The 24,693-nt window shown below is 43.4% G+C and overlaps 1 protein-coding gene across 1 annotated transcript in view; it reads right to left on the bottom strand.

Moving 5' to 3' along the window:
• Positions 1–24,693, bottom strand: part of LOC117531190 (NACHT, LRR and PYD domains-containing protein 3-like) — a 144,499-nt gene that overhangs the window by 46,079 nt on the left and 73,727 nt on the right. Inside the window, exons 7-11 of the mRNA XM_034194231.1 lie at positions 24,290–24,368; positions 15,407–15,608; positions 13,455–15,258; positions 13,194–13,367; positions 10,493–10,666 (exon numbers count right to left, since the gene is read on the bottom strand). Of these exons, the coding sequence (XP_034050122.1) occupies positions 10,493–10,666; positions 13,194–13,367; positions 13,455–15,258; positions 15,407–15,608; positions 24,290–24,368 (2,433 nt within the window). The remainder of the gene's footprint in view (positions 1–10,492; positions 10,667–13,193; positions 13,368–13,454; positions 15,259–15,406; positions 15,609–24,289; positions 24,369–24,693) is intronic.

The following is a 24,693-nucleotide window of genomic DNA, read 5'->3' as shown; positions in this document are numbered from 1 at the left end:
CAGTGTGAAAGGCCCTTAAGGAATGAGACTTTCTGAAGGAGCAGCTGGCATCAGGTAAATCTTTTCACTATATTAAAATGTACGTTGTCCCTGTGTGTATTTCTCTATTTGCTCTAACATTATGGCAAAGTGAGTCTATTCTAGTGTTTTAATCAATTATCTTTATCTTTTACATTTGTTTTTGCAGTTCTTAAAAAGGACACAAGCTCTAAAAAGGTTTCCGGAGATGCAATAAGACTTTCCTCCGACACAGCGTTAGAATGTTCGTCTGAGTCATCTGAGTGTTGCTCATCACCACTGTCATAAGATGATGACAAGAAGAAGAGGAAGACCAAAAACAGGATGAAAAGGGGAAAAAGTCACAGAATGAGGAGGAAGATTGTCAGAGGGGAAATCTGTTATTAATATTTTTCAAATTTTATTTGCATGTGCTAATTATTATGTTGTGTATCTTTATTTTGACCTTTATAATTGGTATTTAATACTTTCTATACAAGCCCAAAGTCCAAATCAGGAGGTGTCGCGGTACTGATGTCTACTCAAGAATCTTCAGGAGAGATGCGATAATGGCAGGAGCACTTATGTGCCATCGAGTGGACCGGAACACCATCGTGATAACAGCTCCCTTCGCAGAGCTGTCAATCACTGCATGTAGCAAATATAGGGAAGTAAAAACCTACAACAGTCAGGTTAAGCTGGCTGTTTGCAGCGCAGTGTGCATTTGCAATAACAGAGGATCCAGAGGTAGGACAGCTGAATAAATTCTAGAAGTCTATTGGAAAGCTACTGCCTTTTAAGATAAAGTAGTGATGGATTATATTGTTGACTGTTCACTGGTTTCAGAAAGTATTTCAGAGTTGTATTTACAATACAAACATTTGCAATAAGATATTGTTGCCTTTGAAAAGTATTTCAGTTATGTTTATTTGCACTGTATTTGCACTGATATAATATTTTTGTTTATTAATATTTTGTGCTTTTAAGTAGCCTACACAAGTTTTGCAACTGTGCGGCTAAGTTTTAATGGTACATTTTGGGCACTTTACTCTCTTATAACATATGCAAGTGTGAACACATGTACATTGATGTTATTTCTGTACTGTTTTGCAAATACTTCTGTACTGACGTCTCATGGCTTTACTTATACTGATTTTGGTCTGATTTCTGCAGTGAAAAAGGATTTGTGACATTTTAGGGTTTTATCTACCTTAGGGCCCGGTCCCACTGGGGAGAGGATTAATTGCGTACACAAATTATGGGCATTCGTTGTCGTCCGCAACAAAAATGGCTAAAAATGACAAATGTCCCAATTATGGATATATTAATAATACAGTGAGGAAAATAAGTATTTGAACACCCTGCGGTTTTGCAAGTTCTCCCACTTAGAAATTATGGAGGGGTCTGAAATTTTCATCTTAGGTGCACGTCCACTGTGAGAGACATAATCTAAAAAACAAAAAAAATCCGGAAATCACAATGTATGATTTTTTAATAATTTATTTTTATGTTACTGCTGCAAATAAGTATTTGAACACCTGTGAAAATCAATGTTAATATTTGGTACAGTAGCCTCTGTTTGCAGTTACAGACGTCAAATGTTTCCTGTAGTTTTCACCGGGTTTGCACACACTGCAGCAGAGATTTTGGTCCACTCTTCCATACAGATCTTCTCTAGATCTTTCAGGTTTAGAGTTTCAGTTCCCTCCAAAGATTTTCGATTGAGTTCAGGTCTGGAAACTGGCCAGGTCACTCCAGGACCTTGAAATACTTCTTATGGAGCCACTCCTTGGTTGCCCTGGCTGTGTGTTTGGGGTTATTGTCATGCTGGAAGACCCAGCCATGACCCGTCTTCAATGCTCTTACTGAGGGAAGGAGGTTGTTTGCCAAAATCTCGCAATACATGACCCCATCCATCCTCCCTTCAATACGGTGCAGTCATCCTGTCCCCTTTGCAGAAGAGCACCCCCAGAGTATGATGTTTCCACCCCCATGCTTCATGGTTGGGATGGTTTTCTTGGGGTTGTTCTCATCCTCTAAACATGGTAAGTGGAGATGATTCGAAAAAGCTCTATTCTGGTCTCATCTGATCACATGACCTTCTCCCATGCCTCCACTGGATTATCCAGATGGTCACTGGTGAACTTCAAACAGGTCTGGACATGTGCTGGCTTGAGCAGGGGGACCTTGCTGCCCTACAGGAATTTAAACCATGACAGCATCATGTGTTACTAATGTAATCTTTGTGACTGTGGTTCCAGTTCTCTTCAGGTCATTGACCAGGTCCTCCTGTGTAGTTCTGAGCTTTCTCAGACTCATCCTTAACCCACAAAGTGAGATCTTGCATGGAATCCCAGACCGAGGGAGATTGACAGTCATCTTGTGTTTATTCCCCTTTCTAATAAATAATCATAACAGTTGTTGTCTTCTACCAAGCTGCTTGCCTGTTGTCCTGTAGTCCATCCCAGCCTTGTGCAGGTCTACAGTTTTGTCCCTGGTGTCCTTAGACAGCTCTTTGGTCTTGGCTATGGTGGACAGGTTGGAGTGTGATTGATTGAGTGTGTGAACAGGTGTCTTTTATACAGGTAACAAGTTCAAGCAGGTGCAGTTAATACAGGTAAAGAGTGCAGAATAAGAGGGCTTCTTAAAGAAAAATTAACAGGTCTGTGTGAGCCAGAATTCTTGCTGGTTGGTAGGTGTTCAAATACTTATTTGCAGCAGTAACATACAAATAAATTATTAAAAATCATACATTTGTGATTTCCGGATTTTTCTTTTTTTAGATTATGTCTGTCACAGTGGACATGCACCTTTCAGAAAGTGGGAGAACTTGCAAAACCGCAGGGTGTTCACATACTTATTTTCCTCACTGTATATAGCGAATATATGATGAACAATCATGGTTGTATAACGCATGTAGTGAGGAAATGGATCAGATGCATTGCGATTATCACGCCAGTATTACGGGTGTATTATGAATGCATCGCGCACGTGTTTGCATGTGCATGGCATCTGCATTGCGGTCATAAAAGAAGAGCACTCGCTCCTTTCGGCATCACTATTCACACCAACAATACAGCCTCTGGAGCAACTGCTGGACTCGGACAAGTTGATTGGAGTAAACAAGCAGTGAACAGGGAGAGTGGTGACGTCAATGGATCACATCAGAGCGCAGCTCGTCTGAACGATTATAACAAGAAGTTAAATTTGTTATCAACATAGGAATAAATATTGTAACAGCTGCAGACAAGAAGGAAAAAACATGCAACTGTCAGGACTGGACGAGGGCAGGACACAAATGCAGGCCCGACAAAAGGAAATATACTTAAAGGGTGGTTTATTCAGGCTAGGGATCGTTAACAGCAAGGCAGTCCACGGAGCAAAAGTACTTGACAAGGATTAAGCAAAAGACGTGGTCCAAAGAACAAGCAAGGTCTAAACACGAGCAAACAGGTATGTCAGAGCAGAGGCAAAAAACAGGATCCAGAACACAAAACAGAGTCCAAAAACAAGGCTAGGCAAAACAAGAACGACACAAGAGGCTGGTAAGTGAGTGAATCAACGAACGAGCGGGGAAGAAGTGAACAGACGCAGGTTAAATAGGGACAGGTGTTAATCAGGAAATGAGGTGCACGTGGAGGAGGAAAGGCCTGGAAAGGGGGGCGTGGTCAGGTGACAGCTAAGAGGCCAATGATGCAGAAGGGCCGTGACAAATGGGCAAGAGAATGACAGATGAAGGGGCGTGGCTGACTGAGAGGACAAAGTGCAGGTGCGGAACAGAGTGCAGTGATCCGGAAAAGACTGTGGAAACAATGAGAGACTGACAAGCAGGAGCAAGAGAAAGGTGATTAGATACAAACATGACAATAAGAGATAGTACAAAGAAAACCACCCTAACTTGAGCACAACTGAAAAGCATACAGGAACGTGATAAGTGAATCATGGGAATTCATACAATAAACCTACTAAGAACAGACAGAAGAACTACAAGAAAACAAAAATGAAAACCAAAACCAGAAATACCCAAATACTTAACAGAAGAGAGAACAGTAACATAAGCAAACAAACACTAAATGCTGAAACATAAAAACAGACTGTGGATAAACTAGAATGGAACTAAAACATAGCTGTAAAGTAATAAAGAAAGAAAGTGACAAAGCAATATGAGAACATTGAATAAACGTGAAGAAAGAGGCAATAACAAAACAAGACTAAAACATAACTGAGGTGAAAAGTAACAAAGGAAGAAAGTGACTAAGCAAAAATCAGAACATGGAAAAAAAACCCCACATGAAGAAAAAGGTAATTAACAAAACGAGGCTGATGCCAAAGGAACAGAACTAAATGAAGAAGGGACATATGGGCTGAAGCCTGGAAACGGCCGGGACATGACAGTACCCCTCCCCCAACTGTTTTATCAAGCCTTGACAATGTAAACAAGTCAAATAATGACCTTTTTAGATGGCTCAAAATGCTTTCTGCAGCTTGTTAGCCATTCACGCAACCCAGCTGCAGCTTCCTCTGTGATTCAGGAGGTGATTAGAGCCGTTTTCAACAGCCAATTTACACAATAAAATGATTAATCCGCCATGAAATAATTATTTTATATACACAGTGTCCAGCGCAGAGCGCATGGCAGCCGGTAGAACAAAGAACGGCATCCAGCTGTGAACACAGCACATCTGATTTGCATCCGCTGCAAATCAGATGCAAAGCAGACGTAATAAAAACGCTTTATTCGTGGCCAATCTGTATGCAGTCACTACAACTTATTTTAGTCCGTGATGTGGACATGATGGGCATGCAAAATATCTGTTTTACAGACTGTCCCAGTCCACTGCCAAGCCACAAATCCCTGTCAGTTGCGGATATCAGCAGATGACGGCGAATATACAGTGCATAGATTGAGTATGTAGTGTGTATGTATTGAGTATGTATGGAGTATGTAAGGTGGATGTCATCCGCAGCCAAAGTTTTGTGCTGCTCAAAAATCCTGGAAATGGAAAAACGTGCCTCTGCAGATAATTGCGGATAATACAAACATGTTTCACGCATACTGCGGATGTTAAGCAAATATGAGTCAATTTTGTACACAATCCATACACAAATCCTCCTAAAGGCCAGTGGGACCGGGCCCTTAACAAATGCTTTATAAAGCATGAATAGTCTTCACTTTAGTAGTGTTCACAAAAAAGTACTTGTAATTGCCTGAATTACTAATGCATTGCAGAATTGAGTTGTTATTAACATATCACAACATCTAAAGTGACTGCCATGACACAGTTGTGACAGTGCAATGAAGATATTCTTTGACCTCTAGTAAAGTGGTAGCATTTTGATTTGTCATTAACCCTCTGGGGTCTGAGGGCATTTTTTGGACAGTTCACTCGCCTGGAATAAATGTTTTATTATTGCTGTTAACATCTCTCCCTGCATCCCACAATCAAGTGTTATGTCTCTTTTTTCAGGACAACCTGTGTTTTCAGAATATACATGTTTTTGTTGTGTTTTATAAGTGTAATAAAGGTTTACAATCAAAAGTAGGCAAGGAAAAAAAAACGTGAAAAATAATTTTCCACACACATTTATTCAAAACACACCACAAACTATAATAAACAACTGTTTTGACACATTATAAAGGTAATTTGAGGTCTTGTGTGAAAGTCTGTACAACAAAAAGGTTCAAACAATAAACACAAATGCAGATTTTGAACAATATATACAAAATGGTCTATGCTTTACGCAGAGAAAGCAACAGAGTTATCCAGTAACATTCACATGCAAACTAGTGGAACAATCCTGATACACAATCTGTTTCCATGTGTTCCTGCTTTCACTGATCACTGTGCATAATGGCGCAGGGCGCACTGAGTATGTACTAATAGTATGTACTCATTGGAGCACCCAGGGGGCTATTCAAATGGGCCAACTAGTAACACATCACTCCTGAAAACAATCTTTGGCTTTTCACGTGAGGGAAATCTGCCCTAAGATTGGATTTTGGAAAACCATGTGATGGTGATCCAATTCCGATTGGACACTCACATTGCGCACATCATCACACAGCTTCTATGAGGAGTACAAAGATCGCCGATGGCTGGCTCAAAGGTCCGCGGAGTTAACCTTTCAGCAAAAAAAAGTATGTTTCTATCTCATATCATTCAAAAGTTATTTATAATTTAGTTTAGGTCTTAGGTATTAGGTCTTAGCCATCGTATACGATGGTGTCGGCCCCAGAGGGTTAACATATCATGAAGTATAAACTGATTGTCAGGACACCATTATGACAATATAATGAAGATATTATTTTACCTCAAGTAAAGTGGTAGCATTTTGATTCGTCATTAACTTATGATATATAAACTAACTGTCATGACACCATTATGACAATGTAATAAACATATTGACCTCAAGTAAAGTGGTAGCATTTTGATTTGTCATTAACATTTCATAACATAAACTGAGTGTCATGTCACCATTATAACAATGTAATGAAGATATTCTTTGACCTCAAGTAAAGTGGTAGCATTTTGATTTGTCGTTAGCATATCATGAATTTCAACTGGCTGTCATGAGTCATGACACAGTTATGGTGGCAGTGTAATGAAGATATTCGAATTGGTCTGTAACCTTGCACATGTAATTATGATAATCATGTCAACTTGCCATGAACACAAAGTCTAACTCATGGTATAACAGTGCATACATAGTGCACTTACAAATAGTTTGTTCATTGTTTATTAAGTATGAAATACAATGAGTAAACACATAATGCATGAGACTATTCATTAGAAGTAAAGCATTAATTAAATGTATTAATTACTTATTAAGTAGCCTGGAGTGGTGGCTAAGTGGTTAATGCCCTTGGTTTCAGTACGGAAGGTTACCAGTTCAAACCCCACCCCTGCCACATTTCTTCATGTAGTATGGAATTGCGTCAAGAAGGGCATCGGGCATAAAACGTGCCAATTCAACATGTAGATGCGCCTCGGATTGCTGTGACGATGTCGAGTGCAAACTGTTGTGTGGGCCGCTGAAGAGGAGGTACTGCTGGCCCACCACCACCAGAGGGCGCACTGCCTGGAGTGCGGGCTCCAGGCACCAGAGGGCGCTGCCACCTCACGAGAGCAGCCAGGGTGACAGCTGTCACCCATCACTGGACACAGCTGTTCCACTCAGCACGGAGGTATATCAGCAGGACGGCGTCTCCACCTCAGTGCCGAGATATCGCCTTGAGATAGAGGTAACCTTCTCTGCAGCATATTCTGTGTTATCTGATAATACTTGTTAAACCTTTCAGGACAGCTGACTACCGAAAGCCGATTGCTTGGATAAGTACTCTCCTTCCTGCTTTAATGTGACGAGAGGTGGAAGCGGCTTCTTCCCTCTCCGTGTTACTGGGTGCAGCCGCATCCACACCTGTGTGTTTGTTGCTCTCTCTTGCCAGCAGTACCGGATCCGACGAGTGGAGGCAGTGGCCACCTGGGAATTCGGGACTTGGCGGTTCCAGTACTTCCAGGGTTCGGTGGCAGAGGAGATCTGGGTGGTTCCGGTTCGACTTGGACGGACGTCTCCTACCTTCGAGCCTGCCCACTCGACACCAGCAGAATTCGGCTTAACCCCAAATTGTTGATTGTTGTATTGGTTGTGCTCGTTTCACAACAGTAAAACTTGTTATTTACCTTCTCCATTGTCCGTTCATTTGCGCCCCCTGTTGTGGGTCCGTGTTCCTACACTTTCACAACAGGATATCTCGGCCAGCGTCATGGATCCCGAGGGGCGTCAATCGGCTGTTGAACGGCCAATGGAAGAACAGGGCGCGTCGGCGTCTTCGGGAGGGGTAATCGGTGAGTTGCAGCGGATCCTCACCGCTTTCACCACTCGGATGGATTTAATGACCGAGCAGAACGTTCTCCTAAACCGCAGGGTGGAGGCTCTCGCCGCACAAGTGGAAGCGCGCCCTCCGGGCGCCGCTGCGGCTCTCCCTCCCGAGGACCCTGCGCGTAATAGTGACGTTCCACTGGTCGTTCAACGGCCCCTCCCTCCGTCCCCAGAAGCATACATAAGCCCTCCAGAACCGTACGGAGGCTGTGTGGAGACGTGCGCGGATTTCCTTATGCAGTGTTCGCTCGTCTTCGCACAGCGTCCCGTGATGTACGCGACTGACGCTAGCAAAGTAGCTTATGTAATAAACCTGCTTCGCGGGGAGGCACGCGCTTGGGCTACAGCGCTCTGGTTTGTGCGGGAGCTCAGAACGGTGTTCGATCACCCCAATAGAGGAGAGACCGCTTCAACCGTGCTACTGTCAATGAGACAGGGGCGTCGGAGCGCAGCTGCCTATGCAGTCGCCTTCCGCATCGCGGCTGCGAGGTCCGGCTGGAATAGCACTGCCCTCCGCGCCGCCTTTGTAAACGGACTGTCACTGGTCCTAAAGGAGCACCTGGTGGCGAAGGACGAACCGCGGGATTTAGATGGGCTCATCGATCTAGTCATACGACTTGACAACCGGTTAGAAGAACGCCGTCGGGAACGAGGCGAAGGGCGTGGTCAGGCACGCGTCGTCCCTCTCCCTTCCGGTTCCGACCGAGCTCCGCCCTCCCCACGCTCCCCTGTTCCTGCGCTCCGTGCGGCTACGGCTCCCCCTGCTGACGACGCTATGGACACGAGCAGGGCAACATTTAGGGCGCCTGGAGCACAAAGGAGGCGGGCCCACGGAGCTTGTTTTGTTTGTGGCTCGATTGAGCATCTTGCAAACGACTGCCCCGAGCGGTTAAACTCCAACGCCCGCCCCTAGAGACTGGGCCTGGGGTGGGCTGAAACATTCACGTGGGACACACCCACATTGCCACACGACTCCCAGTCACGATCCTGTATGAGGATTCAACCCTGAAGGCCCCAGCACTGGTGGACACAGGCTCTGAGGGGAATCTGCTAGACAGTAGATGGGCCAGGGAGATAGGGCTCCCTCTGGTGGCTCTTACCTCGCCTGTACAGGTTCGGGCACTAGATGGCTCCCTACTCCCGCCGATCACGCATAAGACACCACCAGTAACTCTGGTGGTGTCAGGTAACCACCGGGAGGTGAGCGAGTTCTTTGTGACTCAGGCCACCTCCCGTGTGGTTCTGGGTTTTCCCTGGATGTTAAAGCACAATCCCCGGATCGATTGGCCATCCGGGGTAGTGGTGCAGTGGAGCGAGACCTGCCATCGGGAGTGTCTAGGTTCCTCAGTTCCTCCCGGCTCCCAAGCTAAGGAGGAGGTCAGAGTCCCGCCCAATCTGAGGACGGTGCCGGCGGAGTACCACGGTCTTGCGGACGTGTTCAGCAAGGATCTGGCTCTCACGCTTCCTCCTCACCGCCCGTATGATTGTGCCATTGATTTGGTGCCAGGCAGTGAGTTCCCGTCCAGTAGACTGTACAACCTCTCACGGCCAGAGCGCAAATCAATGGAGACCTACATCCGGGACTCATTAGCTGCCGGGTTGATCCGGAATTCCACCTCTCCGATGGGTGCTGGTTTCTTTTTTGTGGGTAAAAAAGATGGCGGGCTTCGTCCATGCATTGATTACAGGGGGTTGAACGAAATCACGGTTCGCAACCGATACCCGTTGCCCTTATTGGATTCAGTGTTCACCCCCTTGCATGGAGCCAGGATCTTCACCAAGCTTGATCTTAGGAATGCGTACCATCTGGTTCGGATCCGGAAGGGAGACGAGTGGAAGACGGCATTTAACACCCCGTTAGGTCATTTTGAGTACCTGGTCATGCCGTTCGGTCTCACTAATGCTCCCGCGACTTTCCAAGCGTTGGTAAACGATGTCTTGCGGGACTTCCTGCACCGGTTCGTCTTCGTGTATCTAGACGATATACTCATCTTTTCCCCGGATCCTGAGACTCACAGTTGTGGGTCCGTGTTCCTACACTTTCACAACACAAACAATGGAGCAGCCGAAGGGACTTACTACTTAATTACTTTTTAAGTATGAGTCATTCTTAACTATTTGTGATAAATTCATTACATATTTATTCATGCTTAATTAAGGCTAAATAAGGTGTAGTCATTATAAAGTGCTACCTAATAATCATTATGTCAACTTGTCATAAACACAAAAACAGACAGAAAATAAAAGTTGTCATGACATTTTCAGGTAATGTCACTAATGTCAAGATGTCATAATAAGGACATCCTGAACAAATGTAACGTCAAGTTGTCATGAGAAAGACGAATTCTGGTCATGTCAGTTTGATTCATGTCAAGTTGCCATAATCAAGACAACCCAAAAAATGTCAACTTGTCATGACAAAAACCGAATGACACTTCATGACAGCAGTCAAAAACGCTTATGACACTGACATATTCATGACTGTGTCATGTAACAGTCATGAATATGACAGTGTCATGTCACTATCATGACAATACCTTCAAGTAAAGTGTTACCCCAGTTTCTCTTTAAGAGAATCATTTTGAACCATTTGAAGCAGATACTAAATCCTGACCTGAGAGTCTCCAGGTGACAGTGTGGACTCTCCAGTCCAGCAGACAGCAGCTTCACTCCTGAATCCTGCAGATCATTGTTCCTCAGGTCCAGTTCTGTCAGACTGGAGGACTGAGAGCTAAGAACTGATGACAGAACTTCACAGCTTCTCTCTGACAGATTACAACCAGATAACCTGCAGAGAAAATAATCAACAAGAAAAAGATCTGTGTCATCATGCAAAGGTTCCAGTTTGTTCTTCACCTCAGACAGTATTCATAAACCAGCTTTGGAAAACAGAGTCAAACATTACAGTATTTTTATTCAGTTAAACCAGATTATTAACTATTTTAAAATCTAATAGTGATGTGTTGTAGGGCTGCAGCTATGGAATATTTTTGGAATTTAGAGCATTTTATATAAAAAAGTGCTTTTGCTTTTTTAAACAATATGAATAATCCAGAGCTCTCATGAAGTAATGGCACAAATGTGCTTCACAGTCATGCAGATTTTCAAATTTGGGATGGTCAAGTCGGCATCTTTCTACTCTGTTGTCTCCTCCTACACATTTGTGCAGTATTCAATTATTCTGTTTATACAATAATTTGTTCCATTCCATCTCTCTGAATTTCAGACTCTAAACCGTGTTTTGGTTCAACCGTAACATGGCCAGTGTGAACCATCTTTCTCTCAGACCTTGTTCGCATGGAAACTGATTTTTACTGATATAATCATTTTCTTTGTCATTTTGAAAAGTGTTCCATAAACACGGCACTGTTTCAAGGAATATCTGCATCCTGTCATGATGTGGGGTTGTGGGTAATCTGTGTGCTTTATTATGTAGTAATTGTGGTGTGTGGAATTTTCTGTGCAGTTTTGGTTGATATTTTGTGTTGGCACTCTCTTGTCTCTTACTGTGCCTTGGTGTGGGTGTGTCTGGTTCCCTCTTCCTTGACCACGCCTTCTTCCTGCTCATTCTCCTCCACATGCGTCTCATTGTCTCTGATTACTTCTCTTCTTAAACCCCTTGTTTCCTGCATTCCTCTGCCTGATCGTTTGTGCTCCATGCCTGCGTTTCTAGCCTTGTCCATTGCCATGTCCCAGTGTCCTTGTCCCTTATTTTTGTCACGCTGTGTACCGACCTCTCGCCTGTCTACTGACCTCACTACTAGTCTTATGTTTTGGACACTGTTGCTTTGTGCTGCCTGTTATACTGTGTACCGAAATCAGCCTGAACAACGACTAAAGCCTTTTGAACAATCCTTCCTGTGTTTGTGTCCTGCCTTGTTCAGTCTGTAACCATGACACATCCATATGAAACCACTGAAACACTGTAGCATGTATGTGCCTCTACAATGCTTCAACAATAAATGGAGAAGAAGACAACAGAGCACGAGCAAGTAATGGTTTTGGCTCTGGAAAAGCTGATGATGTCAGGAAGACTGACATCACTATCTGCATGCATTTAATCAGCATTCAAGTGAACCCTGATGACCTACGACCTCTATAGTGTGCAAACAGAATATATGATCTCATTTTGCAGTTAAAGCCTGAAGAACTTCAAAGGAAAATTAAAAGAAAACAGCAGACATACAGAGTGATGAGGATGTTGTGGGTCAACATGATATCAAGGAGAGGAAAGTGGACGACAGATGGTGATAGATTTTCTAAATGGGATGGAAATGGCTGACATGAACACTTATTTTAAGAAGAAATGAGGAGGAGAACAGGAGGATGAATGAGTGGAGGAAGGTGCACTCAGGTGGATGACAGTCTACAGCATATGTAGGAGATGGAAACTAGAAGAGACTGTAAGGTCGTGGCAGGACATGGAGTGGGAGTTTGGAGGATAACTTTGCAGGTGAAGAATAGGAAGAGAGAGCTGAACCAAGAATCAGAAAGTGGAAGTGCCTGTCCCACCTGCTCTTGGCACTGGATGAAGGTGACATGACTTTGGACAGCGGGAAAGGTAGTGCGGCTGTGGTGAGGGAGACCAACAGGAAGGTGCTGAATGTGACATCTGGACAGTGAAAAGAAGAGAAGGTGAAGGAGAAAAGAAGAAGACCAGGTGATGGAATGAAGATGTTCAGGAAAGTTTAAGGAAAAAGGAGATGGAGAATAATAAATTGGATAGTTGGTGAGATAAAGATGGCAGACAGGAGTACAGAGAAGTGGCAAAAACTAAAGCAAGAACACACTGAACTGTGCATGAAGTAAGAGAAAAGGACTTGTCCTGATTGCCCACAGAGCTGGAAATGATGTAGGTATGAGTGATAAAGGTTGTAGATGGTAATGTGGTGACCAGCAAGGAGAGTGTGATGAGAAGGTGGAGGGAGTGATCTGAAGAGCTGATGAAGTAAATGAGTGATAGAGAAGACTCAGGGCAGGTCTACAGACACTACCATGCTCAAGGGCACTGGGAGGAGCCTGAAACTAATGAACAAGACTTTAATATCAGCGAAAAAACTCACAGACACAGAGAGAAAATGTGAACTCATGACAGAATAGACCTGGACGTTGGTGGGAATTGAACCTAAGACTTTGTTGCTGTGAGATGAGTGATACCCGCTGCATCACCCTGCTGTGTTTCCAGTAGAGACTGAAATCCTTTAGTTCTGGTTCAGACGACAAATCTGGGTGTTGATGTGAAACTGAATCTGATGAAACCGTTTACAATTCAGAGAAATATTTTGAAACATCTGAATTAAAAATCAGATCCTGACCTGAGAGTCTCCAGGTGACAGTGTGGACTCTCCAGTCCAGCAGACAGCAGCTTCACTCCTAAATCCTCCAGCTGGTTGTGACTCAGGTCCAGTTCTGTCAGACTGGTGGGCTGAGAGCTGAGAATTGAAGACAGAACTTCACAGCTTCTCTCTGAGAGATTACAGACAGATAACCTGCAGAGACAATTCAAAACAAGAAAGATTTTCACTTTAAAATGTTATAAATTGAATGTTGAAATGTCAAAGTGTCTCTGTCCTTACAGAGCCTTTTTAGATTCTCTGATCGCTGGCAGCAGCCTCAGAAGAGCCTCATGTGAAGCAGAGTATTTCTTCAGGTCAAACACATCCAGATGTTGATCTGATGACAGTAAGATGAAGATCAGAGCTGATAAATGAGAAGGAGACAGATGTTCTACAGAGAGACATTCTGAGTTCAAGGACTGCTGGATCTGATCCAGTAGAGAACGATCCTTCAGTTCATTCAGACAGTGGATCAGATTGATGTTTCTCTCTGCAGACAGATTCTCATTGAGCTTCCACTTGATGTACTCGACTGTTTCCTGATTGTTCTCTAAGATTCTGTCTGTCTGTGTCATCAGGCCTCGTAGGAGAGTCTGATTGGTCTGCAGGGAAAGACCCAGAAGGAAGCGCAGGAACAAGTCCAGGTGTCCGTTTGGACTCTGTAAGGCCTCGCCCACAGCACTCTGATGGAGACATGTTAGTTCAGGTTTATCTTCAGACGTCTCAGACATTCTGGGTGATGTTTGTTCTTTGTACAGCAGATTGACTCCAGACTGGATGAAGGTCAGATGGACATAAAGAGCAGCCAGAAACTCCTGAAGACTCAGATGGACGAAGCAGAAGACCTTGTCCTGGTAGAGTCCTCTCTCCTCTTTAAAGATCTGTGTGAAGACTCCTGAGTACACTGAGGCTGCTCTGATATTGATGCCACACTCTGTCAGGTCCTCTTCATAGAAGATCAGGTTCCCTTTCTGCAGCTGCTCAAAAGCCAGTTTTCCCAGAGACACAATCATTTCTGTGTTCTCTGGATTCCACAGTTGATCTGTCTCAGCTCCTCCATCATATTTGAACTTCTTCACTTTGGACTGAACCACCAGGAAGTAGATGTACATCTCAGTCAGGGTCTCTGGCAGCTCTGGTGTGTCTCTGGTGTCCAACATGTCCTCCAGAACTGTAGCAGTGATCCAGCAGAAGACTGGGATGTGACACATGATGTGGAGGCTTCGTGATGTCTTCACGTGGGAGATGATTCTTCTGGACTGCTCCTCATCTCTGAATCTCTTCCTGAAGTACTCCTCCTTTTGAGGGTCAGTGAAGCCTCTGACCTCTGTCACCATGTCCACACACTCAGGAGGGATCTGATTGGCTGCTGCAGGTCGTGTGGTGATCCAGAGGCGAGCAGAGGGAAACAGGTTCCTCCTGATGAGGTTTGTCAGCAGAACATCCACTGAGCTCGACTCTGTGACATCAGTCAGGATGTCATTGCTGTGGAAGTCCAGAGGAAGGCGACACTCATCCAGACCATCCAAGATGATCAAGACCTGGAAGTACTGGAAGCTGGAGATTCCTGCTTCTTTGGTTTCAGGAAAGAAATGATGAACAAGTTCCACCAAGCTGAACTTCTTCTCTTTCAGCACATTCAGCTCTCTGAAAGTGAATGGAAATATGAAGTGGAAGTCCTGGTTGGTTTGTCCTTCAGCCCAGTCTAGAGTCCACTTCTGTGTTAAGACTGTTTTCCCAATGCCGGCCACGCCCTTTGTCAGCACTGTTCTGATTGGTGGCTGTGTGTCAGCTGAGGCTTTAAAGATGTCTTCACATGTGATGGTTCTTTGTGGTGTGTCTGTTTTCCTGGATGCTGCTTCAATCTGTCTGACCTCATGTTCCTGGTTGACCTCTGAAGCCCCGCCCTCTGTGATGTAGAGCTCTGTGTAGATCTCCTTCAGAAGAGTCATCTTTCCTGCCGTTGAGATCCCCTCAAACACACGCTCAAACTTCTGCTTAACCTTAGATTTGAATTTAAGACAGCAAACTTCAGGACGAGTTCCTGAAAGAACAAACAGCACAGATCAGTTACTGAATAATGACATCACTTCCTGTTTTCCTGATAGAATTCACACATGAATATATTTCAAATGGACAAACATCACGTGTCATTTAGCTTCTGTGTGAAAAGTGGACAGAAGTCCTCTTACTGCTCTGCAGACAGTCAGCCAGCTCATCATAATTCATTCCCCTCATGAAGGCCACTGTGAGGTCCTGGAAAACCAGTCGGATGTTCCTCTGCTCCTCATCCTCACTCTGACTCTCCAAGTATTCTGCATCATTTGTCAGGAGAAACTTCTGGATCATCTTCAGCTCATTTTTAACAAACGTCACCATGTTCTCCTCGATGTTCTGCAGCAGAACATGAACATAGATTTAGAAAGTCATTACATTGCTACAAGTGTGGATTTTGTCTCCACATTATATTTTTCACTGTGTGAGATTCTCTGGATTTTGGTCATAAATGTTTAAATCATCATTTTTCTGAAAGGTTGAAATATTTTTTGAACAAACTAAAGTAAGATTCTGGTATGAAGCACAAATAATATGAATGATCACTTTCAATAATGAGTGAGTCCCTTCGGCTGCTCCCTTGTTTGCACTGGGGGTTGCCACAGCAAATCCAAGGTGGATCTGCATGTTGAATTGGGACAGCCAGACTCAACTCCACACTGCATGGAGAAATGTGGCAGGGGTGGGATTCAAACCGGGAACCTTCCACACTGAAACCAAATGCACTAAGCACTTGGCCACCATCCCTGCTATCACTTTCAATAATAATGATAATAATAATATATTATAATAGCCAAGTAGCCACTGTATGGCTTTGATCACAGAGAAATTAGGGAGAGCTGACATTTGCCATTTGGTATGCTTATGTATTTTGGGTCAAGGATTAACGCTGCGAAAACGGAAAGTTGATAGGATGAATATTTTTGGAGAAATTTGCGATATTAGCTAACAACAGTGAACAATGGACAGTGTGCTGCAATGCACCATGGGAGTTTGGGGTTTTAAATGTTGTTATTGTGGTTCATGTTAGTTTTTACAGTGTTGTTAGTGTTATTGATTTATTGTGTTTTTTTAGTTCAGTTAGTTTAGTTAAGTGTCATGTTGCCATTACCATGAGTGAGTTAAATGTCATGTTGCTTTTTCCGTGAGTGAGAAGTGTCGTGTGTTTGATTCTTCCTCAAGCATTTCTGTTTGTGGGTGTGTAAAAGTAAAAGCACCTGCTTGTGGCAGAATGCAGAAAAGACAAAAAGCTGCCCATGTGTGTAACTTCGATGACAAACTGTGGAGAGCTGACATTTGCTGTTTGGTGTGTTTATGTATTTTGGGTCAAGGATGAATGCTGCAAAAATGGAATGTTGATAGGACTAATATTTTGTGAGAAACAATGGATGTTATCTAACAACACTGAACAATGGACACTGAGAATTACAATACATTCTGGGCTCACACACCATTCCAGCAGGGGGTGGTAAATCATGTATATATTAAAGTGTGTGTGCGTGTGTGTGTGTGGTTTTATTTAGTAAGATCAATATAAGTACATAATATAATTGTAAATATGCTAAAAAATACATGGATGACACAAGAAAGTGAAAATCTTTATTGCCATTGTGGTCCATTTAAAAATCAAATGACAAAATAGAAGTAAGAATTAAATAAAATAAAATGATAAAAATAATAATAGTGTGTATATGATAACAAGAACCTAAACACGTTATCAATACATTAAGACAGTAAATTAACATAAAAAATTACATAATTAACACAAAATAAAAGGGTTGACTTGTTCTTCTAAAAACTATTGAGCTCTAGGGTCTAAGGTTCTAAAAGCATTCTGGACTCACACGCCATTCCAACTCATTATAGAAACATTGCATAATTTATTTCCACCCTTGAAAAATGTCACTTACCTATTACATAAACACTACCCAATCTAGAGCCTGTGGATCCCTATGGGCAACGTGCTAGTAACAACAACAACAATAACCACAATAGGTTTGCATGTGTGTCATATAATATATAAGGCTGACCGTGTGTGTGTGTGTGTGTGTGTGTGTGTGTGTGTGTGTGTGTGTGTGTGTGTGTGTGTGTGTGTGTGTGTGTGTGTGTGTGTGTGTGTGTTTGCTATGCACATCCACAGATCCACAGTAATTAAGCAACAACACCAAACTTTCTATGGTGACAGGGGGCACCAAGGGGGATTTCACTGGGGCCCTTAGGTTGAAAGTGTATAACTCATCATCATGTCATCTTCAACCGCTTGGGATTGGGTCACGGGTCACAGCTCTAGCTGAGGACCCCAGACTTCCCTTTCCCAGGCCACACTGACCACCTCTGACTGGGGGATCCTGAGGCATTCCCAGGCCAGTGTGGAGATATAATCTCTCTACCTAGTGTTGGTTCTTCCCCGGGGTCTCCTCCTAGATGGATATGCCTGGAACACCTCCCTAGGGAGGCACCCAGGGGGCATCCTTACCAGATGCCCGAAGCACCTCAGATGGCTCCTTTCAATGTGAAGGAGCAGTGGCTGTACTCTGAGCTCCTCACGGATGACCGAGCTTCTCACCCTATCTCCTAAGGGAGACACCAGCCACCCTCCTAAGGAAGCCCATTTTGTACCCACGATCCAGTTCTTTCAGTCATGACCCAACCCTCATGACTATAGGTGAGAGTAGGAATGAAGATTGACCAGTAGATCGAGAGTTTCGCCTTTTGGCTCAGCTCCCTTTTCATCATTACAGTACAGTAGAGCGAATGCAATACCGCCCCTGCTGCACTGATTCTCCAGCCAATCTCATGCTCCATTGTCCCCTCACTTGTGAAAAAGACCCCGAGGTACTTGAACTCCTTCACTTGGGGCAAGGCCGCATTCCCTACAATCCATTGGTTTCTTGCTGAGAACCATGGCCTCAGATTTAGAGGTGATGATCCTCATCCCAGCTGCTTCACACTTGGCTGCGAGTGTTGGAGGCAGTGGTGGGCACAGCTAAACAAAACGTTAGCTTCGATAACTGGTAATCAGCTAACTGAAAATTTATCTTTTATTATGCTAAACCAATAAACTGCTTACAAACTTATCAGAAGCTACAGCTAACCGATAACTTTCAAGTTTGTCTCCGGTACGCTCTCAGCTACTAACAAGCCAATATTGGGTTTTAACAAACACAGCCCAAATCACAAACCACAACCAACCCAAACACAACCCAATAAACAAACGCTTCTATCTTTGTGTGCTTTGTCCACTGCTGTAGGGAAGTGTCATTTACCTTGACGGGATACAGTGGTCCAGCCATGAGGCGGAGGTCTTGAAATGGAAAGCAGGTTTGACTTATGGTTTGATTTATAAATCAAATAATCCTAATAGAATAACTACATTAATGCAACTCTCCAAAATGTAAAAAGTGATATATAACCCATATCTGTTAATTTTAAAATAATGCACTAATTCTGAAGATTTGAACATTAATACACAGATGCCCAAAGGGATTATGGGTAAACTTAGCCTCCGCTCATACTAATTGGTTGATTAACTAATTTTATGTAAAAACCAACACAAGTGAATCAATGTAACATGTGTTGCTGTTTACAAATAAATGTGCTTTGTAAAATATGTCATTTTCTCATTTGTAAAAAAGAAAAAAATAAATTTTCAAGATCCCACTAGACAGCGCCTAAGCCAGAGGTCTCAAACCGGTTCCAGAAAGGGCTGACAGGGTGCAGGCTTTCTGTGCAACCACCCACTCCAGCAGGTGACTTCTCTGATTAACTGATTTCACCTGCTCAAAGTGATGGGTCTAGTAGTGAAGCATTCACTGACTGGATGGGAGAAATATTACATGCTGGGCTCTGTGCCATGGAGTGGTGCAGAAAGGAGGAGGAAGAGATGGAGAGACCCAGATGTCTACTGCACGTGGCTCTCCTGTGGCTCAGACTAGTTCTCCTGAACATAAGGCACAACATGTCCTCCTTGCGGTGCAGCAGGGTTTAATTGTGCACATGTGAGAGAAGTGATTCGCACGCACAGTGAAATGTGATATTGTGTTACAATTTGTGTAAAATCTTAACAGTTTCCATTTCAATTCATAACAACGCGTGACAGTATGGGCTCCAAGAACCATCACAGCAACCACTACGAAAGCTGTCAGGCTCTATTGATGCTGCGTTTACACATAACAACAGCACGTCACGAATGCCCCTTACAAATCTCGGTCGTTGTCTCTCGTCCTGTTGTTGTGTGTGATCATTGTTCATTGTGCTGATGGGTTTTTTCCTGCATTGCTGCTACATGATTCAATGCAGCAGCAATGAAGGTTTTTCTTTCCCAAGTTTTACCTTGTGTGTGCTTTTTATATGTGTTCATGTACCGAGCCGGCTTATGTGTGTTGTGTGTTCGTCTGTCATCATGAGGCCGGTCATGGTTTGCTCAGTCCTGCTGTTGACCTAAGGCAGGATATACATCTGGAGCTGGTCCCCGGGCACCTAAAGGCGACTTCTACTCCTAACTGGCAATTAGGATGGGTTAAATGCAGTAAACACATTTCATTGTGCAGGGAACATGTTCCTTTGTCCATATGACAATAAAATTCTTTTGAATCCTTTTGAATCCTTTGAATCCTTTGAGTATACATTCTTGGCTGCTGATCACGAATGTGATGATTTGAGGCAGAGGCATCAGGTGTCCTCAGGAACTGCTGCAACCTGTTACCATGCAATAAAAATAATGGCACCTGTTGCTGGAGAATTATTAGGAACGGAATTATTAGGAACCATTACGCACATTCAAGAATAATGTTCTGTGCTGTTGCGCGCTATTGCACGTAACAGTGAATCGTTAAGTTCTGTCACATTGTGAATGAAGCGAATTGTCTCCACACACACCCATATTCATTCAACCGCCAGTTGCTGAACAATTCAGATCGCTCCAGTTTGCTCCTCAAAAGCCACAGCAGAAGAACATTGTGATTCCATGCTTAGTTGGGCTCTGTGCCATGGAGTGGCGCAGAGAGGAGGAGGAGACGGAGAGAGCCAGATGTGTGGCTCCATGCGGCTCTCGTCTCGCTTGTTTTCCCAAACATCAGGCGCATGCAGCAGGTGGAACACCTGCAGGAGCGCGCTGAGGACCACTGGAACAAGACTTTTAGCCTACTTGGCGTCTCTGTCCTTCTTCAGCATTCTGCAGCAATGAAACTGAATGCGGTGCAGCAGGGTTTAATTGTGTGCACGTCAGAGAAGAACGCTGTCACGCTCTATTAAGGATCACCACTAATCAAGACGGATCAACACGCTCAGTTGCGACCTCCATAACATGAGGCGAAATGAGGGTGGTGTGTGACATTCGTGGAAGATTTTTTTTGACAGCCAAAAACATGCTCCGCGAAAATCATGAATGTCACGCACCAACACGCACTATTAAGAAACCTATTCAGATGTGTTAAGTCACGTTAAGAATGTCAGGAATGTGCCAAGAATGATGCAAATATGACATTCGTAACGCGTCCTGCCTATGTGTAAACGCAGCATTAGGATCACTACTAATCAAGATGTATCAACACACTCAATTGTGACCTCCACGACATGAGGTGAAATAAGAGTGGTGCATGACATTCGTGGAAAAACATGCTCCACGAATATCACGCACCTACACTCACTGTTAAGAAACCTATACAGATGCATTAAATTTCAAATTTCAAATTCATTAATTTATATAGCGCCAATTCAAGATGAAATCGTCTCAAGGCGCTTCACACAACATAGAAAAAACTGAATAAAAAATTTAAAACACAATAAAAATATGACCATAAAAGAATACATGAATAAAAACACATCATAACACTAATGATAAAACAGGGAAAACAAATGAGTCTTTAAACGTGACTTAAAAGTCTCCACAGTATTCGACTGCCGAATGTGTGCCGGGAGATTGTTCCACAGAGCTGGGGCATGGTAGGAGAAAGCTCTGTGACCGGCAGACTTTTTATTCACCCCTGGGAACACACAGAAGTCCTGCACCCTGAGAACGCAGGGCCCGAGCTGGTACATAGGGCTTACCAGGTCAGCCAGATAGGGAGGTGCAAGTCCATGAATAATTTTATAAACTATTAACAGTACTTTAAATCCGATCTTGCAGCAACAGGAAGCCAGTGCAGGCACACCAAAATGGGTGTAATGTGGTCAAACTTTCTGCTTTCTGTCAAAAGTCTGGCAGCAGCGTTTTGAACCAGTTGAAGACCCCTAATCCTGGACTGCGGTAAGCCAGAAAATAGAGTATTACAATAGTCCTGCAGAACCCCAAACTTCATGTCCCTACGATCAGAGGAGGTGCCATTACACAATACACAGTAAGAATGACTGGACAGGTATGACGACAACCATGCAAGAGCAGTAATCCCAAAGTGATTCTCCAGCCTACTGAGTAAAATATGATGATCCACAGTATCAAACGCAGCACTAAGATCCAGCAGCACCAAGACTTTAGTGGTATCTGAGTCCACTGCTCGCAAAAGGTCATTCACTACTTTAGTAAGTGCTGTCTCTGTGGAGTGATATTTTCTAAAAGCAGACTGCAGTGGCTCAAAAAGATTATTCTCAGTGAGGTAGTCCACGAGCTGTCGCAAAACCACTTTTTCCAGGATTTTAGAACAAAATGATAGATTTGATATCGGTCTATAATTCTTCAATACACTAGGGTCGAGATTGGATTTCTTAAGTAACGGTTTAATCACTGCAGACTTGAAACATTTAGGAACAGATCCAGAAGTTAATGAGAGATTTATAATTTCCAGAACAGTCGATCCAAGAATGGGCCACACGTACTTAACAAGTTTGTTGGTATAGGATCAAGTAAACAGTTTGTGCTTTTAGTAGATGTCATGAGCTTCGTCAGCAGGCCTAGCAAGATACCATCAAAATCTGTAAATCTGGGTAAGACCTCAGTGGGCACATCCACCTCCATAGCAGTATGCAGTGGTTGGACCAAAGCCTGCTGAGATATGCTCAACCTAATATCCTCAATTTTCTTCTCGAAATAGTCCAAGAAGTCCTGTGCTGAAAAGGGAGCGTGAATAACAGGTGGCTGTTCATGAATGAGAAATGCTACAGTTTCAAACAAAAACTTTGAGTTATGCTTGTTTTTATTAAAATTTTTATTCAAATCAGAATAATAGGCACGCTTTGTAGCCAGTAGTGCATGTTTATAATCTAAGATAGCATCACGCCATGCAAGGTGGAACACCTCTAATTTAGAACTATGCCATTTCTGCCTTCTGCCTAAGGTCACGCAAGTAACCATTGAACCAAGGCGACAGCGCCTTGGGAAGGCGTGGTCTTAAAAGAGGAGGCGCAACCTTATCCAGTGTAGCCTTGAGCGCTGAATTCAAGCCATCCGCAAGACTATCCACTGATTGAACATTCTTCAAACCTGAAGCCAAAATTTCAGGCAGTCTGGCTTCGAGTTCAGTCATAGTTGAGGGATTAATGCGTCATCGCAGAGATAGACAAGGCTTTCGGTCCACTAAACACGGCAACATAAATGCACACCTAATAAATGAGTGGTCAGAGACCACCAAGGCAAGAGGCAAAATGTCAATGTTCATGACAGCAAGGCCACGTGTGAGAACCAAATCAAAGGTATTTCCACTAATGTGCGTTGAATCCTGAATGCACTGCTGAAATCCCAACGCATCCACAAGTTCCATAAATGACTTGCAAAAGGGATCAGAGGGCTTATTTATATGAATGTTAAAGTCACTAATAATCAAAATGTTGTCCGCACTAGCTGACAGGCTAGAGATGAACGCACCAAATTCATTCATAAGAATTCAGAATATGGGTCATGTTATGAATGTCAGGACTGTGCCACGAATGACAGAAAAATGACATTCACAACACATACTGCGTAATGTGTAAATGCAGCATTAGTATGAAGTAGCAGCTGGCTGGGATGCACTTTAATTAGAATACGAAAGGGCCAGCATGCGCTGCGTGTGAGCTAAAGTGTGCGTTTTTGTAATTATGCCTTCCAAGAAGTCGCAGGGACAGTCACTGAAAGTGGTTGAGCTAAATCTGGAGACACCATGCCTCTCACACGGTCAGCTACATGTAGGATGCTCTCAAGTTGGTCACCCTGATGGACTTTTCACCGGGGATCACACTTATATATATATATATATATATATATATCCCAGAGCACTGCAGTCATGACATGCTATCACCTATTTTTTCACCATTCATTTCAGTGTCAAGAATGTCACAAATTGCTTTATGAAAATTTATGATGACAATATTCACACAGTGCAATGCAACTTACTATACCTTAACTAAAGTGACATGAAATATACAGTGACATGGCTAAAAATCTTCTCTATAGGGCAGTGCGGTCTCATTTGAGGGCGGGTGCTAAAGGGGGAAAATATGACGCATATGACGTAATTTCTCTACTTCCAGGGTACAAACCACGGCATTTTCAATGGGGGCTTTGGGCAAATTACACACAATCAAAGTGAAAATGCAAAGAAAAAGTGACGATGTGGTGGGAAAGTGGACATGTGTTGCTGTTTGTTTATGATCCGGAGCACAAACGTGTCGAGGCAGTTTTGCAGGCGAGAGAACGGCGCTACTCTGGTTAGCTGTGTAGGCTAACATTTACCGACTCAACGTCTCCCACCTCCTCGCCTTTTCTTCTCCACCAGGAACCCAAAAAAACTTTTTGTGACTGCTTAGGTGATTGCACCCGAAAACAAAACCGTACACCAATTGTCGGGGTGAAGTTATGCTGTGTATATATTAAATGGAGGACCCGTAAGTGGTCAAATCCTGCAATATCACGGAGGGTTCCAACGAGACTATGGTCTCCTATTATCCATGTGTAGAATGGGTAACTCAGCTAGTTGTTTTTAAACACATGAATGATGCACTCATGAACATAACTGAGAGAACAATCATCATCAAAGTGATTGTTGTTGCAGCATGGAGACATTATGAACAAATTGTCCAATGATAATATCTGATTGAAGCCAACAGACCGTAAACATGTGGTTCAGGCCTCTTTGATGCTGCTGAGCAGATGGAACCCTGAGAACCTCTGAGCTCTGCTGCTTCACTCTGTGGACCAATCAGAAACAGTTTACTCACTTTATGTCTGAACACAAACAGCTTCAAGTTCACATCAACCTGCATCGGCCTGAACACTCAAACTGGTTTTCTTGTTGGTCCTGCTGATCCCACTGAGAGTCAAACAGTTGGGTTGATTGTCCACCCACACAGGACCAAAATACTGACTTTTTGGATTTATTGATAGCTAAAATGAGTTTCCCTTTCACCGGCTTGGCAGGACAGCCTGACAAAAACAGTGACCAATACCTCCATCAATGCAACAAAATTAGGAGCAATTTTTTTTTTTTTTTTAACAAAATGATTTTTTCAAATT

Source organism: Thalassophryne amazonica, chromosome 18, assembly GCF_902500255.1.
Source record: "Thalassophryne amazonica chromosome 18, fThaAma1.1, whole genome shotgun sequence".
Lineage (NCBI taxonomy): Eukaryota > Metazoa > Chordata > Actinopteri > Batrachoidiformes > Batrachoididae > Thalassophryne > Thalassophryne amazonica.
The sequence above is the reverse complement of the archived record's forward strand: the minus strand, read 5'-3'. Positions and strand labels throughout refer to the sequence as shown.